The 17045-nt window shown below is 35.3% G+C and overlaps 1 protein-coding gene and 1 long non-coding RNA gene across 2 annotated transcripts in view; one reads left to right on the plus strand and one right to left on the minus strand.

The window, feature by feature from the left end:
* Positions 1-17045, plus strand: part of AK9 (adenylate kinase 9) — a 72202-nt gene that overhangs the window by 49030 nt on the left and 6127 nt on the right. Inside the window, exons 23-31 of the mRNA XM_062632533.1 lie at positions 1543-1661; positions 3018-3237; positions 5130-5192; positions 6533-6721; positions 8841-9059; positions 11840-12053; positions 12995-13196; positions 14416-14562; positions 16132-16352. Of these exons, the coding sequence (XP_062488517.1) occupies positions 1543-1661; positions 3018-3237; positions 5130-5192; positions 6533-6721; positions 8841-9059; positions 11840-12053; positions 12995-13196; positions 14416-14562; positions 16132-16352 (1594 nt within the window). The remainder of the gene's footprint in view (positions 1-1542; positions 1662-3017; positions 3238-5129; positions 5193-6532; positions 6722-8840; positions 9060-11839; positions 12054-12994; positions 13197-14415; positions 14563-16131; positions 16353-17045) is intronic.
* LOC134170801 (uncharacterized) lies at positions 2926-16339 on the minus strand. The gene is made up of 2 exons (XR_009967378.1): positions 16220-16339; positions 2926-3159 (listed from the first exon to the last, which is right to left on the minus strand). It is a non-coding gene; the product is annotated as an uncharacterized LOC134170801 (long non-coding RNA).

Here is a 17045-nt window from a genome sequence, read left to right on the forward strand (position 1 = left end):
TGTTTTCTCTCACTTCACACATTTCCTTCAAGATGTCTCTGTGTTACAGATCTGGCTAACACTTTGCCTGCTTAGGTATCTGTTATGACCACTAACATTTTTTAGTATGTATGCTGTGTCAGGCACTAGACAAAATACTACTCATATACATGCTACATTAGACCATGGCTTCCAGCATATTCTCAAGTTCTTTTGGCTACATTATCAGAATAGATGTCAAGCGCAGGAATTCTTACTCAGACATGTCCTTGCATCAAGCAGTTCCCTACAGTCACTTTGAGGGTTCTTGGATCTTTTGATCATTTGGATCTTTTTGTTAAAAAGGGTTATTCCTTTATTTTCTGACAGGTTATGCTAACAAATTCTTGAGCAATTTGGGCTAATATGAGTACTACTTAGGGAAAGGACAGCAGAACTTCATAATAAATGCTCAAAAGAATGTCGGGACAAATCCATTTGCTGAGATGTACAGGAGAATACCTAGCTTCATATCAAGTTTTCTTTCCAAGTGACTTTGGATGCAACTTAGGTACATGTGTGATCACAACTGACATTTAAACAACACAATCTTTTGGTAGTGTATATCTCATCTTCTTAAACAAACCTAGATGATTTTTTACAAATGAGACCTTTATAACATATGGCAGAAAAAGTACTGAACTCTTTAAAGGGTACCAGATACATTTTCCCTTACAAACTTTGCCATTCTGTTTTATTGGGGGAAAAAATCAACTAGCTAGATAACAGTATTTTCTTCTATGAATGTTACCATGAAAAAATTACACAACAGGTCAGGAACAGTGATATTCTCTCACTTCTAATACTGTCTTTTATCCAGTAGACTTACTGTGACAGATGTAAACTAATCCAGAATCACCAATCCTTTTTCATTCTTTCTTACTGCAGTTTGTGTCAGGAAGCCATTCTATGAAAAGTTCATCCTGAGCCATATGAATCTCACAGTTAAATATTCTGAAAAAACAGGTTTTCACAAGAATTTAACAACTAGATTTGGTATTTGAATGCTCTGTATTTGACTAGTCATTAATACTACCACTGTTCTGTAGGACAATGCTATTTATCTGACTTCCGGCCATATGCTTATCCCCAGTAACCTTGCATATCTTTCTTTAAATCTTCTGATTGTATCAAAAGATAAAAGTTGCTTTTTAAAAAAGTGGAAAAAAAACATTTTGATGTAGTGCAGTTAGTTTTCCAGCATGAGAACACGTATAACTCAGTGGAAAACTTCTTGTAGGCAATTAGGAGAAAGTACAATCATTTCAGTTCTATGCTATTGAGCATATGTATAATTAAATACAACCTCAAGCATTTGAAAATATCTCAAAATTTATAATGCAGTGAAATGTGGCAAATGAGTTTGTTTCTGCTGTTTTAAATCAAATTCAAACAGTACCTTAGCCAAAAAAAAAACCAAACCAACCAAACACCAAAACCAAACCACAAACGTCAGGTAGATCTTGATTTCTTTCTGGTTTTGGTGCTTTTTGTTTTTATTTTGTGGATTTTCTTTATATAAAGGAAGTGACGTTAACTCCTGAGGAAGAGGCAATCAAAGCAAATCTGATGGATAAAGACCCACTGCCTCCAGAAGTTCTTGATAACATTGTTCTTGACTGGTGGAAAAAAGAGCCATTCCGGTAACTGTAATTAGATTCTCTTTTTCTTTAATTAATCTTATAAAGGTATCGTTCATTGTGACCACAATTACAAATTGCAGAGATTATTCAAGTGCTCTTGTACTTCTTACAAATCATGACCTACCTCTCAGTCTTGGTTTATTGCTCTGTTTTGATTGGCATTTTGACAGTAATACGTCGTCTCATGTGCTCTACACAGGGCTGGACAAAAAAACTTGGTGCACTTGATTTGGATTAAATCTCCTGAACAGCCAGGTAGTTTTCATGGGCTTACAGGATAGATATGTTTTAATGTAATTAATAAACATGGAGAGCTGGAATCCAGCTGTAAAATTTGGTTTGCATACATGGTAAATATTGTGTGTAAAGCAAAAGCAAAGTATTAAAGGTCTCCAAAATAGAACAGAATCAGGTTATCTTGTGCATTCATCACAATCTACAGTGATGCATCCACAACAAACTTCTTTTCATATCAGAGAGTACATGCATAACACTGTGATAAATGTGGATTATTGCTGCATGAATAAGTATGATCATTGGCTCCTAGAAAGCAGACTGGCTTTTTAAGATGGAATTTCAGCAGGGAATATCCCTTTTTTCATGTCCTACCTCTTCCATCCATTTCTATCCAAGTCATAGCTGCTTTTTTTTTTTTTTTTAATGTTTGAACATCAAGTTTCAATTCCTAACAGTATGAGAAATGCCTTAAAAAAGAATAAACAATATCCTCATGTAAACTTTTGTCCTGCAGCCCACAAACAGGGGACAACATTCTCTTCAAACTAATAAGAGAAATATTAACTTCTTATTAACACAACCTGCAGCATTATAGAACTACTCATCTAATCTGAGACTGTAAGAGCTCCAACAAGCCATACAGCTTTCCAGACATACCTGCAGGAAGGGACATGTAGGTCATGCTCAGTAGGAAAATCTGCTGAATGGCAAAAAAAGCCAGAGCAAAACTCTCTGCTAAACTAGAGAAGAAATTGACAGGCATTGCTGAAAAACAAATTTTCAGGCAACAAGCTTTCTGCAGCAGATGTTACCAAAATGATCTTTGGGGCACCTTCTATTTTTTCAAGAGCAGCACCTAAGAAGTACGGCTGTTAGAGTCACACAAGCAATACTGAGGACACAATTTATTTTGGCTTTTTCAAGTTCTTTACATTGTAAAAAGATCATACCTGAAAGTATTTTTTTTTGTTTTAGTATATACATTTAATAAGGGAGTTGCTTTGGGGTTGCTTTTTGTTTTGTTTGGTTTTGGTGTTTTTTTTTCAAATTAACTGCATTTTCCTTGTGTTGTGCTTTAAACTACATCGTGTAATGATAAATATCTTATTTTCCAATTAGGTCAACAGGATTTATACTGGATGGTTTCCCTCGTACTTCAGATGAAGTCCAGTATTTGTCAGAACGAGGACTTTGTCCTGATGTTGCAGTTTATATTCAAGTAGAAGAGAGTGATGTTCTTGACCGTCTTTTTCCTCCACGTCTGCAAAAATGGAAAGAAAGACAGCATAAAAAATTGGAAAATATAAAGAAACTGAAAGACCTGAAAGCAAAAATAAGGGTATGTTTTCAGTCCTGTGTCCTTTTTTGTAATTTCGGCAGCACAGGTCTGAACACATTTTAAAACTCACAAAGCAGTGAGGAGCAGAGAGAGAAATAGATATGGAAGCCAGAAGACACACTTCACACATTCACAGCATTTCTAGATCTACCATAGAAAATGAAAAGCACTAAAAAGAATTTAGGGCTGCTTTCCTCCTCTGTGCATTTAATTCATGCAGGAGTTTAGATATCTTGCAGCCCAAGAAAACAGCTGTGCTGCCAGCCAACTGACAGTCTGACAGAATGCCAGACATCTGGAAAGTCCTGGACAAAAGGCAACTAGATGGAGAGAGTGAATGTGGCCATATAAAATAAAATACACAGCTCATGCACCGTACTGTCGTTGCATCTCATATTCCCTGTGCACATGTGAGTTGATCTGCATCTCCCACAAGCTGACTTCACAGGTACTGTATGGTGTACGTGTCTTTTTCCAGCTGTGATACTCTGCATAGAAATGTAATAACACTAAGCCACATTCGCAGTCCTGTTGCAGCTGCAGAGTCTCCGATTCAAACAAACCTGTGCCTATTTCTGAACAGGTTACAAGTTATTTGAAGTAACCTGAAATGTCTATGCAGATGTTTACAATGAGGACATGCAATATATTCAAGGTTCCTAACTTTCTGTAAAAGTGAGATGAAGTACTTCATATGTACTAGCAGAAAAGTTCTGAGCACAAATAACTACAGAGCAACTGACACACAGGAAATTAGTACAACAGAAACAGGGACAAGGCTCATAAAATACCAGTATGTTTTCTGAACTGCCTAAACCAGGGTTTGGCTCTGAGAATGCAGATAATATACAACAGTAAAAATATATTTTTCAATTTAGTCTTTCCTGATGCAAGCTGGAAATCTTGCTGGAAAAGGTGCATCCTAGTGACCAACTGTGCAACTGACTATTGCTGTACTAAGCTCACCCTGTAGGCAGTTACTCTGATAACTCACATGGCAAATACCTGTGCTACAGATCTTAGGGTTCAAACTTCTAATGAATCGTTTAGGTATCAATATACCTCCTGACAACAGGTTCCCATTTAAAACATATACACAAAACAGTGACGCAAATTGATAAAGGCATTAAGAAGCAAGAAAAGATCAGAAACAGGATTTCCAAATTAACAGTAATTTGATATTTTTGCTCATGTGTATTGCAAAATATATTTTTTAGTTACAGATTCTTTTTCCATAGTATACAGATGCTGAGCAAATCAGATGGTGCTGTGAGAATGCAGCATAGCTGAGTGTACTGTTCAGTTCAAGTGGCAGCATTACAGTGTGCAAGAATAGCAATACAGGTTTAATCCCCATCGACCCCACTGGCCTTAAGCAGAATTCTTCTGCATGTTATTTCTGAGTTAGGATTTAGCCATCAGGTATTTGACATCTATCTACTGAATATGAATGGGGAAATATATTTCAAATGCTTACAACTTGGTCCAAATTAGGCAGTTCTAAGCAGGCATAGGGAACAGCACACATTTAATACGATGCTCATTCACCTCTTTCCCAAATAGTACAAAACACCTGTAAGTTTAGAAACTCTGTAGTTTACTAGTGTTATATTTTCAGTGTGATCAGAATCACAGTCTTCCCTCCCCCCACAATCTCAATCTCAGAAGTTGCCATATTAGTTTTGCTAAAATTTACTTACATGTTCACCTTGTAGAGAGGTGTATCTGGTCTGCATAATTTCAAGCTGCAGTATTTTTTAATACCGGAAGCAACTGGAAACAAAGCTTTAAGGTGGAAAGAACATTAATTTTAAGTCACATTACCAGTTCTCAGAAAAGAACGTTTATTAGGAAATATCACTGTCTTCTTACATTTTTTTTTTCACTAACAGGATAAGAAGATTGCTAGAAGAAGGGAAGAACTTTTAGCAGAACAAGAACAGAAGAAAGAGGAGGTAAGAAAAGCTAATAAAGATTTTAAATAGAAGTGTATATCATTTGTGTTTTAGAAAATTCTAGAGCTTTTAGTTAAAGAGTTTTTAGGGCAATGTAGAAAAGTAAAAATGTGACAGACTGTCAGAAACTTCTACTTTTAAAAATAATTTGTCACAATGTCTAAATTGTTTTAGAAACTATTAATTCATGAACACTGAAAACTACTTTAATTTTCATTATGCTCCAATTCAGCAAAATACTTATGAATATGTTCAATGTATCTACTTGTAAGAGTAGCTGTGCTGGTTTTGGCTGGGATATAGTTAATATTCTTCACAGTGCCCAGTATGGGCTACATTTTGGATTTATTCTGCAGTGTGATAACACAGGGATGTTTTAGTTACTGCTGAGCAGAGCTTACACAGAGCCAAGACCTTTTCTGCTCCTCACACTACCCCACCAGCGAGCAGGCTGGGGGTGCACAAGGAGTTGGAAGGGGACACAGCCAGAAGAGGTGACTCCAACTAACCAAAAGGATAGTCCATACCATATGACATCATGCTCAGTGTGTAAAGCTGGGGGAAGAGGAAGGAAGGGGGGACATTCAGAGTGGTGGCATTTTTCTTCTTAAGTAACCGTTTTGCGTGACAGAGCCCTGCTGTCCTGGAGATGGCTGAGCACCTGCCTGCCCACGGGAAGGAGTGAATGAATTCCTTGTCTTTTGCTTCACTTATTAAAGTGTCCTTACCTCAGCCCAAAAGTTTTCTCACTTCTATTCTTCTGATTCTCTCCCTCATCCAACCACAGGGCAAGTGAGTGAATGGCTGTGTGGGGTTTAGTTGCCAGATGGGGTTAAACCAGGGTTAAACAACAGTAGTGCCACTAATTGCAATTAGGCATGTGTTTTAAGTACTCTGTCAAATCCATGCTTAATCCAGAATAGGACTGTACTAGGATTTCTGCCCAAACTCAATTACATAGTATATTTATAAATGCATTAATGTACTACTTGACTGCTCATGGAATTCTGTCAACTGCACTCTCAGCTCACATGCTTGTTTCTAACAAAGCCCTGACAAATTACAAAAGCATATATGAAAAAAATACTCCTTTTCTCAAAACTGCAGTATACCACTTCAGTTTTTTAAGCAGTCTTGGAACTGGTACAGTGCTTCACTCTATGCAGAATGCAATATGTCTGTATTTTCTTCTATAATTTACTAGATTTTTGTTCATGATAAAGATATCCAAAAATGAGGTTTTGTTGAATTAGTGATTTTCCTAAGTAAAAAGACACAATACCATGTTTATTCAAAACATCTGTATCATAGACATAAAACAAAATATTTTACCTTTTTAGGCTTTAGCAAATAAGGAGCATTATGAAGCCACAGAGGAAACTGAAGATACTGAAGCTATACTTGAAGGAGAGTTTTTAGAAGAAGAAGAAGAGGCTGAAGAAGAACAGGAGATCGATGCTGTTGACCGCATACAAAATAAAATTACAGAAAATTTTTATTCAGACATGGATGGTTTACAAGGTGTACAGGTACCTATTCCACTGCTTATTTTTTTAAATTATATCATTGCATAATAAAAGAAGAATATTCAGTTTTACTTGTCAGATTTAAAAGTTATAGTGCTTAAACAATCGTGCTGCTGTACTCATGATCTAAATACGTGAGCAAGGTGAAGTCTGTAGTGAGAAGGTATTTACTTTAAAAAGTACACAATTTATAAAACTAATATTGTGGGGAAAGAAACAAAGGGATCTTTTCAGCAGACCTACCCAGTCTTAAGGTCCTTATTTCCTTTTTGACAGGTCAGTTGATGCAGGCGACCACACTAGAGAGTTATAAATATGTGAACAGTACTTCAAAATAATTTTTAAGGCAAAATTCTTATTAGACAACTCTGATTTTTATACAGATCTTAGTAACATAATTTTCCTGAAATCAGTGCAATTACCAATGGTGAGGTAACCTCATCTAACTTTAGGTATCTGCAATGTTAATGCCCATATCTAAGCCAGTAAGTAGAGAGGTGCCATTTATTTACTATATACTAAGTATCTTGCTTCAGGAGGAAACTAATCACCGCTTAGAAGAAACTCTAGCAACTGACAGCAAGTTTACAGCATTAGACAGCCAAGACATAGATTCAAGATTTGCAAAGTGAATTCAACCTTTACCAACACCACAAGTATGACTGATTGAAGGTTCACTTTAATAGTTAATGAATTAAATATCAGATGAATCAAGAATAACTCCTAACACCCTTTGTACTACAAGGAAGCATAAGCTGTATGGAAGAGATCAATGTTTCATGCTCAGAGATTCACCTTTCCATTAATTTTGGAAGAAGGTGAATTGAAAGTACATTCAACTTCCAAAAGTGTAAAGTGTCAAAATTTTATTCAACTATTCAATGCATATAATCGTGTATTCCTACGATAATCACAAAAAAAAAAAAAAAGTAGGGGTTCTGAATAAATGCTAAATAGAATTGGAAAGAATTTAGGGTAAGGCCCATAAGAGGCAATAAGCAAGAAGACACAGGAATAGCCTTAGCTCCTTACATGAACAATACAATGTTTCAAGTTAAAGCTAGTGGAATACCATAGTTCCTGGAGCACTTTTCCTCTCTTGTTATTTGGGAGTGTATGATTTGTTGCGCTTGTAAACTGATGAAAAATTTGATCAGAAAAGGAACAGGCAATTAAGAGAGCCAGCAAATTTTGTTTCTTTCAAAAAGTACATACATCTCAGCAACAAGAGGTGAATAGTGTTTTAGGATTCATTATTACATTGAGTTCTGCATGACAGTAAGTGGAAATATCCAAGACTGTGGATATTACACATATGGATACATGTAAGTTGAGGAATTACACATAAGTAATACCATATACTAGAATTACATACTGGGAGCTGGGACTAGATGCTACTAGTATCCCCTAGTTACAGTTTACTCAAGATTTTTCTCATTATTTTTTAATTCCAAGAACATATATGCCTTTATAAAAAACTTTAGATAACTTTTAAGTATAGTTAGTAAGTATTTCTGATTCATTACTCAAGACTGTTCTCTGGTTCTTTAATTGTTGATCCTCTTTGACATTGTGGAATCTTGGTATTTTATGGAAAACTAAATGATGACATTAAAACACATTAGCACTTGTAACAGTATTAGGCTCCTAGAAAAAACTCTGTGGAAAATGGATCTGGTTTATGTTTTAGTTGAATAAGCTGAGGACTAAGTTACCAGAGAGCAGCAATATTTGTAAAGAGTAACTAAGTAAGCCTTTATAAATCATTGGGAGTAAGGAAGGAATGATATATGATTTTTTTATTTTAATAAAATATATTTCTCAAGCTTTAGCTTTATCATAGGAGATTCCTTAAGGTTAACAGTCAGACTGTCTCCTTTTTTATTGTTTTGCTTTATTTTTTTTATTATTAACAGTGTGATACTTCATATAGGCTGGCTAATTTAAACTTCAGTGCACAAGAAAACCAATTCCTATCTCAAATCAAATTTTGCTGATTTACAGTGACTGAGAACATGCTCAAGAAACCCCTGATAGTTCACAGAAAATGCTGCTGTCAGCCATTATTAAAAATCTGATTGTGTTTATAATTCTAATATTTAATTTCTTTTTCATTAACCAGGAGGAACTTGGAAAATGGTTAATACCATTAATTGAGATCAATGGACGACGGAAGCCTCACATCGTACACTACCAAATATACAGCAAGCTGAATTCTCTAATGGAAAATCGTGGAAGCATTTTTGAGAAATGCTACCCAATAAGTTTTCCACTTGCACAGAAGATGCTAGTATTCTCATATAAATTTCCAAGTTCTTTTGGTCAGTGGGATCCAGTCAAGGTAATGTTCTTATATAGCTGAAGAATACTTTCAAGAAATAATACCTTTAAATATAAATTTCACATAAAAAAATATTGTCATATAATAGCAGTTAATAGCAGAAATATGCCATAAAAACTACATTACTGAATCAAAATTACACCACTTAGTATACACAAAATACAGCAAGTACTGATAATAAAAGTTGTTAGTCTTTTCAGTGTTGCAGCTAACTTAAGGCTGAGAGGCACTTAGTAAAATCTGTTAGATTAGCATTGGTGACACAATTAAAGGTGGCACTGAATCAGAAAGAAATGCCTAACTCTTAATGATACACAAAACACTGGAAAACAGAGAAGGTCTTAAAGCCTTCCAGAAGCTATGAAAACAAACTGAAAGGATTTGGGATTTGAATTTGTAAGAACTCGCAGAGGTGGCCACTACCCTAGCAGTGGCAAAAAAGTAAGCCAACAAATGTTAAATATATATAATCCATCAGAAATAATTATTCATTGTTAAAATTTACAAATTTGAAGAGCAACAAATCTAATTCCATAGTATTTTTCTGAAATCTGAAAATTCAAGGTCAGAAAGTACTCCTGTCTGTCCCCAGAAGTGGGCTGATACAGTTTTATAGGTACCAAGTGAAATGTTAGCAAGTATAGTTTTGGTTTTAATGCTAGAAATAAAAACAGGTTGGACTGTGAATAAATGAGAAATAAAAAGGAGAACTGATATAAAAAACCCACTGAATGAGATACAGAAAACAGGAAATTCCTGAAAGAAACATACTTTGGCCTTCATTTTACTACACTACTTAATCAAGTAACTTTAATTCCATTTTTTATAGTCTTCATGTTGGGTCTTCACCTGTTCCAGATCACATTTATTTTTCTTTAACCTTGGCAATCAGAACTGTATACAGATCAACTCTTATTACAGCTTTATAGAATCAAAATTCTTACAGTATTTTAGGATAAGAATTGCCTTTTCCATGGCTGCATCAAACTGGCATCTAATAATCTAGGGACACACTGACAGAAGTAGATCTCTCTTCTGTCATTTCCAATTACTGAACCCTAGCTTGTATATTTCTTATTTATCCCTGCATGCTAGACTTTGCACTTTGTTCTCTTAAGATTTCACTACATTTTTGTCATTCCATTTCTCCATTCATTCATGCTATATAGTGTTTTTTTACCAACCAGAAAGTACAATTCAGTTAGAAGAAAGACGTCACTGAAATCTAGTAGATAAAATCAGTGGTGTGCTAACAGTGGAAATGTATATGCTGGCAATAATGAAAGGAAAATAGGATCATTTTGAGAGTATTTTAAGATATAACAGAAATTATGAAATTGATTACAGACCAGACTTTTTTGCATAGACAGATAGAGTACATGCCAATTAGACTAAATTTAGGGTGGAAGAAAGGAGTTATGCAACTGATTAGATAAGCAGAGAATAAAAATTAAGACCTGAGGGAGGAACGGGGCAGATACACAGTAGAACAGACTTCTGACATCTTATAAATTGAGGGCAAACACCCTGAAATGAATTGGTGCAGGAACAGGAACCTAAGAATCAGAGAAGAGTCTGACAAGGTAATGCCACACAGTAGAACAGTCTCATCTGTTACTGTAACAACCAAATCAACTTATCTATATATTTACTGACTCCTTCAAAGCATACTAGTAGATTTTGTGAAGTATGATTTCCCTTTACAAGACGCTTGAGTTGGCTCTTCCCCGTTATTTCCTATGTATGCCTGTAACTACTGGGTTTTTTTTTAACTCTTAATGTGTTTCAATTTGCTTAATACAGGGCCAGATTTACTGGACTGTTTGCCAGGATCTATCCTGGAGGCCTTTTCAATAAACAATCACTTTCTCTGCTTTCCTTTTTTGTGGAAGGAAGGCTAACGTAAGCAATAGGTTTACTACTCAGCAGTCTGTAACAATTTTGCTTTTGAGTCCCTTTAGAACTGTAAGGTGAATGACATCTGGTCTGGGCAATTTTTTCTACAGGTGTCAACAATTTGTTCTAAAACATCTTTTATTGACGCTTTAAGCCAGTTCCTCCAAGAAGGGCTGCAACAGGGACACCTCTAAGTTTTTTCATAATGAACCATGATGGAAGGAATGCATTGCATTCTGCAATGACCATTTCTGCCATTAGTGGTCCTCTCAGAGTTCAATGATCCATCAACACTACAGACTTTCTAATGGGCTGTCTGATGTATTTGGAAAGATTTCATCAGCAGTGTATGTATTTTACCAAAAGTTTTTTTGGCTGGCCTTGTTGTGGTTTTACACTTCACCACAATGTAAGTATTCTAAGTAAGTATATTCTTTTCTGTTTTCGTCATTTGTACATGAGTTCTGCTGAATACAATATTCTCAGTGTATCTTAACACTGTCAAGCTGATAAGTAATTCATAATTCATAGAGAAATAAAATTATTTTATTCTTTGAAAATTAAAAAGGTATGTTACATCTCTCTGACTACACTCTCTTGATGGACAGAAAGTGCTATGGTACCACCTACTGGAAACAGTGAATATTCTTTGTGTCTCCAATGTTCACTTGATCTTTTAGTGTTAAGAATTGCATATGTACGGAAGTTCCTCAGACTCAGACAAAATATTATGCCTATATGTATGAATTTCAGAATGCTTTAATGGTTTGTTTTATACGTTTGATACTCCTCTACCTGCTTATAAAGCCACTTCTGTAGGACAGAAGGAGAGTAGGCTTTATATCAAACCTAATCAACTGCTTCCCATTTTGTATATCCTACAGCTAAGTGAAGGAGATGTAATGAAGCCACCACAAAGCTATGGAAACAAAGTCTTTCCTGTAATCCATCGACAATATATTTATTTCTTTTCAAGTAAAGAAAATAGAGAAACATTTATGAAAAATCCCATCAAATATATTTGTCAGCCAAAACCTAAACCAACTGTGCCAGTTAAGATTGCAATTGTGGGACCTCCAAAATCTGGAAAGACTACAGGTAGGACAAGTATTACCTATAAAACAAAACCTTATCTAATAACTATGTATCTGTCATTACTGCTATTAAAAAAATCATAAACCATTAATACTGTTAGTCTTCCTGCTTTTCTTGCTGGGCATAGATTCTTTTAGTTCCATTCTCTAGTGTCTTGACAATCAGGTACTTATGCATTGTCCATCTGATTTCTATCCCAGCTTCTTAAGAAGTTAGTGACCTGGACTATCACGTAAGAAACGTGGACTTACACTATCTGTACATCCTGTATTATTTCAGTTATTTTCTAATTTTTTTTTATTTCTTTCTGTCAATATGATCTAATGTAAAATGAAGCCATATTCTTATTCTATATATTCTGGTCCTATAATATAGGACGAGAACCCAAACCTAAATCTCACTTTCCCCAGTCTGTTTCCAAACTTGTAGATTTTCTTTCTCCCCTCCTTCTTTCTCTGTGACTCTTTCAACTCACAGGTCTCTGCCTTTAACTGGGGAAGCTGAAAATTCAGCTTACACCATAGCTTAATGGTTAGAATAAGATACTAGAAAAAGAAGAGATGGGTTCAAATTATCCCGGATTAAGGAGGAAATTTTAACCATATTTCCTGGGAAACTGATCTTATTGCTAGGTTGTTTTGTAAAAGGGATGTGTTTTCTAAAATGTTTTGTAATACTGACTACTGCTGCTGAAGTTGTTGAATTGCAGTTCAATTGCAATTGAGGTGTTGAATTGAATGCTGTTAGTGCATTGGACATGCTCTGCACATGTCCATGCAAAAGTTTGGGCCCTTGAGGGTGCCCACTCACCAAGATTCTGCATTGGCAATAACCCACGGAATGAGCTGAGCAGTTAACTTCTAAGACTAAGGACGTATTTTAGCAGAATAAATTGTGATGTTGCTTACATAAAAGTTGTGTGTTGAAATCAAAATGTTTTCCAGTTGCCAAGAAACTTGCAAGTGTATATGGGTTACTGCGTCTGAGTATAGGAGATGCCATGCGGCTTGTGTTAAACAATCAGCCTGAGAGTCAGCTAGCACTTACGTTAAAGCAGCACCTTCAGAAAGGACTGACCGTACCTGATGCACTGGCCATCCAGGCTCTAGATGTGGCCCTGATGAACCACGTGTGTAATACCACTGGGTAAGAGTCTTGTTTGCGTTTTGGGTTGTTTTTTTTCAAGACATGCCTGTCTCTTCATAGGCAATGATTCCCATGTTATCACTAAAACAACACTGAGATACATCAGTGGTTTATGCATTAACAAAATAATGCATACAAAATGACCTTCTTCACGTTACTCTGGGAAAGCAGACTGAAGTATAATTTTCTGCAGTTTTCAAGTAAGTATATTCCAGTAAATCCAAATAATATGCTCGATGGAAGTTACCCTTCTTAGGCAATAAGCCACTATTTCTATTATCCTTTGGGAACTACCATTTTCTCTCTCTTAAACCAGCTCCAGTACCAACTCAGGCATCTGATTCTCTCTGGTCACGTTGACTGGTTCAGTACTCATTGTTTTTTCTGGTTTTGTTACAACTGAAGTTATTAAGGAGGAACTGAAACCAGCAAGTTGTTCCACCTCATTCCTATGTGATCCTGATTTCCTAGGCTCTTTCTCCACCACTAAAACATCTTCCATACTGGGCAGACTTAAAAAGCTTCAGGATCATTATTTTATGACATTCAATTCCTCTATCCAAAAAGGAGAACTGTTTATAGGGAAAGGCAATTCTGGAATAATCTCTGAAAAGTATTTGAGCTTGAGAGCAGAATTCTTTCAACACTTCTTTCATGTTAAACACCAGAATATTGTTTCAATATATTTTGTCCCAGTATTGCCTAATAAGTGAAAAGCATTTCTTCTTAAATACAATTAAAGATTCTTCAAGTAATGTATATCATTTTACTTCTACTTTAAAAATTATTCCTCACAATCCATATGGAGATTTTCACACTTAAAATTATGTTTCTGAAAGACTGATGTGTCAGAATATTAAAGTCTGTCACTTTTATAAGTCAGAGCCATCCATTTACATTCCTATACCTTTTATAGAATCATAGCATCATAGAATAGTTAGGGTTGGAAAGGATTAAGATCATCTAGTTCCAGCCCCCCTGCCCTTTGTGTATTTTCTTTACTTATTCTAGCTACTTGTTTTTCTTTGGGTTTGTTTTTTTTGGGTTTTTTTTGATTGTAAATTCTAAGGAGTGAAGACCTGTCAGGGAAACAGTAACTTCATGGCATGGCTGTAGACTTTTATCTTGATTGAGAATGTACTAGGAATATACAGTCTTAATGGTTAATTAGATACTGACTTCATAGGAAATCTGTCTTTCTGTTTCTGTTTGTATGCAGAGTTGTAATTGATGGATACCCTGTAACAACAAACCAAGTAAACCTGTTGGAATCAGCTAGGATAATTCCAATGAAGATCTTTGAGTTAGAAATGGATACAAAGGAAGTGTTCAGAAGAGCACTGTTGGATAAGGAAAGCATGAATAGGTAGTGATGCTCCATGATACCAATATTTTTACCCACACAATATTGTAATTTCTCTGTTTATGTGCCTCAAGTGCTATACCCAGAGAGGCTGTATCTAAGCTGGTGCATAACCCAGCTGTCTCCAAAATCCACATATGGGAAGATGTGGGCACCAGTCTCTGCATTTTAACACACTGATTTCCATAGACCAGAAACGAAGACATAAGGAATTTGTGGCATGCTCTGTCCAGATCTGCCGATGGTATAATTGAGGTCACAGATGTGCACTGTTTAGTTAAACCAGTTTTAATGAAACCATACATTAGAAATGTTACTAGTTCACTCCGCTGAAGTTTATTATTCATCAATTCAATTATTACCATCATAAGGGAAATTGATACTTCATCTAATAAGCTCTCTTTTCAGTCTTAAGTTCTTTTTAAAAGATGAAAATAATATATATTTTAATAATGTATACAATTCGTGAGTTACTCATCCAAACCTTTCCATTCAACTCAGTCCCTTCTTTGTTTGTCTAACGAGATAAAAAGATTCTGGTTAAAAGAGCTGTTGGTTGTTTTTGAAGAAGAGTAGTAAGTAGTTTATAAATGGACAGAGAACTAATAAGAACAGAATATTCACCTTAAAATTAAATTGTGTGAGAACCTGGTTCTCATTAGAGGAAGTGTTTCTAAGAAGTTCCAGATAACTTAGAGCATTATTGCATGTCTCCTTCATTTTGCCTCTTTCTTTTTATCAAATAATCAGTACAATGCTTACGTGTTTACTGAAAGCCTAAAGACTATTTCCATTGCAAAAAAAAAAAAAAATTAATGCTGTCTTTTTAAAAGTATTTACTTCAAACTTTTCATTTTAAATCCCAAACTAATTACATTTCGTTGGCTTAAATACAAATAAAACGTGCACTATCAGATACTTCTCAAAGGTACAAATTACAGCAAAATTAATCCTATTAAAACAGAAGGTTTTTTTGGTTTGCTTTTTTTTGGCATTATTTAAATTAAGAACCAGAACAGCAAATGCTCCATTGTTTTAGTAAAAATTTCTTTCCTGGTCTTGCATAATATTTTTAGTGGTCAGATGGATTATTTTAATTTTAGTATATGTAAATATGACAGACAATTTTCAAAATATATCCAAGGACTGTGGCTAATTCTTGATTTCAAACACTGGCACAATTCAAAACCAAGCCTGTTTTTCATTAACAACTGACTTCCATTTAAAAAGTCACACAGCATTTTGTCTAGGATACCATTTAATGGTGTATCAGTAATGTGTGTCAGTTAATATGTGCTGATACAGTCCAAATCCTTTATGGAATTATTGATTTGTATCTGGGACTTAAATGGCAAAAGTTTTGTTCTTTGTTTCTGAACAGAGCTGTCTGATCAGAAGTGTTACCATAACAGTCTCAATGAGAAATTTGTATTTCTCAAATACCTTCTACAGAGTCAAATAAGCAGAATTTTGTAAATAGGACTTAAAGTGAACTCTAGAATTTGCACATGAAATTCAATTAAATTATCTAATCTTCATACTTAAATCAGTGTTATTTTTCATTGTCTTCAGGCCTCCCTACCCTGAACATGACAGCTCACAGATTCTAACTATTAAAAAATCCTGCTATGAACAGCACATTAATGCAATCAGAACTTACTATACAAAGGAGCATCAGAACTGGTGTGTGATTGATGCTTTTCGGAGCAAGTGGTGGGTCTGGAACAAAGTACTGCAGGAAGTTCAAGTGGTTGTTAAAACAATACAGATATACCTGGAAAGAATAAGAGAAGGTAAAAGAAAAAACGTTTCTCAGAACAGTATTTGTTTCTTTAAGAAGCTCCAATGTAATGAGTGCATTTCAACTTCAACTTGCTTTGGACGAAGCTAATTCTTGAGCACATACATAGCCTCAAATTCTCCAATCTCATCTGCAAAGATCTTGAAGAGATCTCTTTTTGAAAAGAGTAAAGACAAAACCAACTACAGGACAGTCTGAGGTCACTCTCCAAAGAATGGCATAACAGAATACAGCTGAAAGATGTCACGGGTCTCATGGTCCATTGCAGGTTCCTCAACATTCAGTGATAAATCACAAAGGATACCTCAAAGTATACAAGGGGGACTATAACTTGCAGCTTCACTTAAGTGTCAGTGGAGGAAGATGGAAGGAAGGAGAAAATGTTAAGAATAAGTTTGGAATTCAGGTTAAATATTCCATCCAAGTTAAATTCTGTGCTGTGGAAAAACACTTTGGTCTAAAATGACACTTTCCACTTGAATTTTGTGTGTCAGCATTGGTCAGGTTTAAACATACCTGTGCCTCTGAAGGGCAAAAATACTTCCTTATCTTATACTTACCTTCTAGTTTTAACTTTTACAGCTCTGTGGCTGCAACCTTCTTAAAAGTCATAAGCAAAAAAAACCAAACCACTTTTTCACATCAAGCTTGAGAAGCATAATTTTAAAATAGTTTGGTTTTTGTA

This window comes from Pezoporus occidentalis, unplaced genomic scaffold (assembly GCF_034315485.1).
Source record: "Pezoporus occidentalis ecotype Australia unplaced genomic scaffold, CSIRO_AGI_Poc_V1 ctg39, whole genome shotgun sequence".
Classification (NCBI taxonomy): Eukaryota; Metazoa; Chordata; class Aves; order Psittaciformes; family Psittacidae; genus Pezoporus; species Pezoporus occidentalis.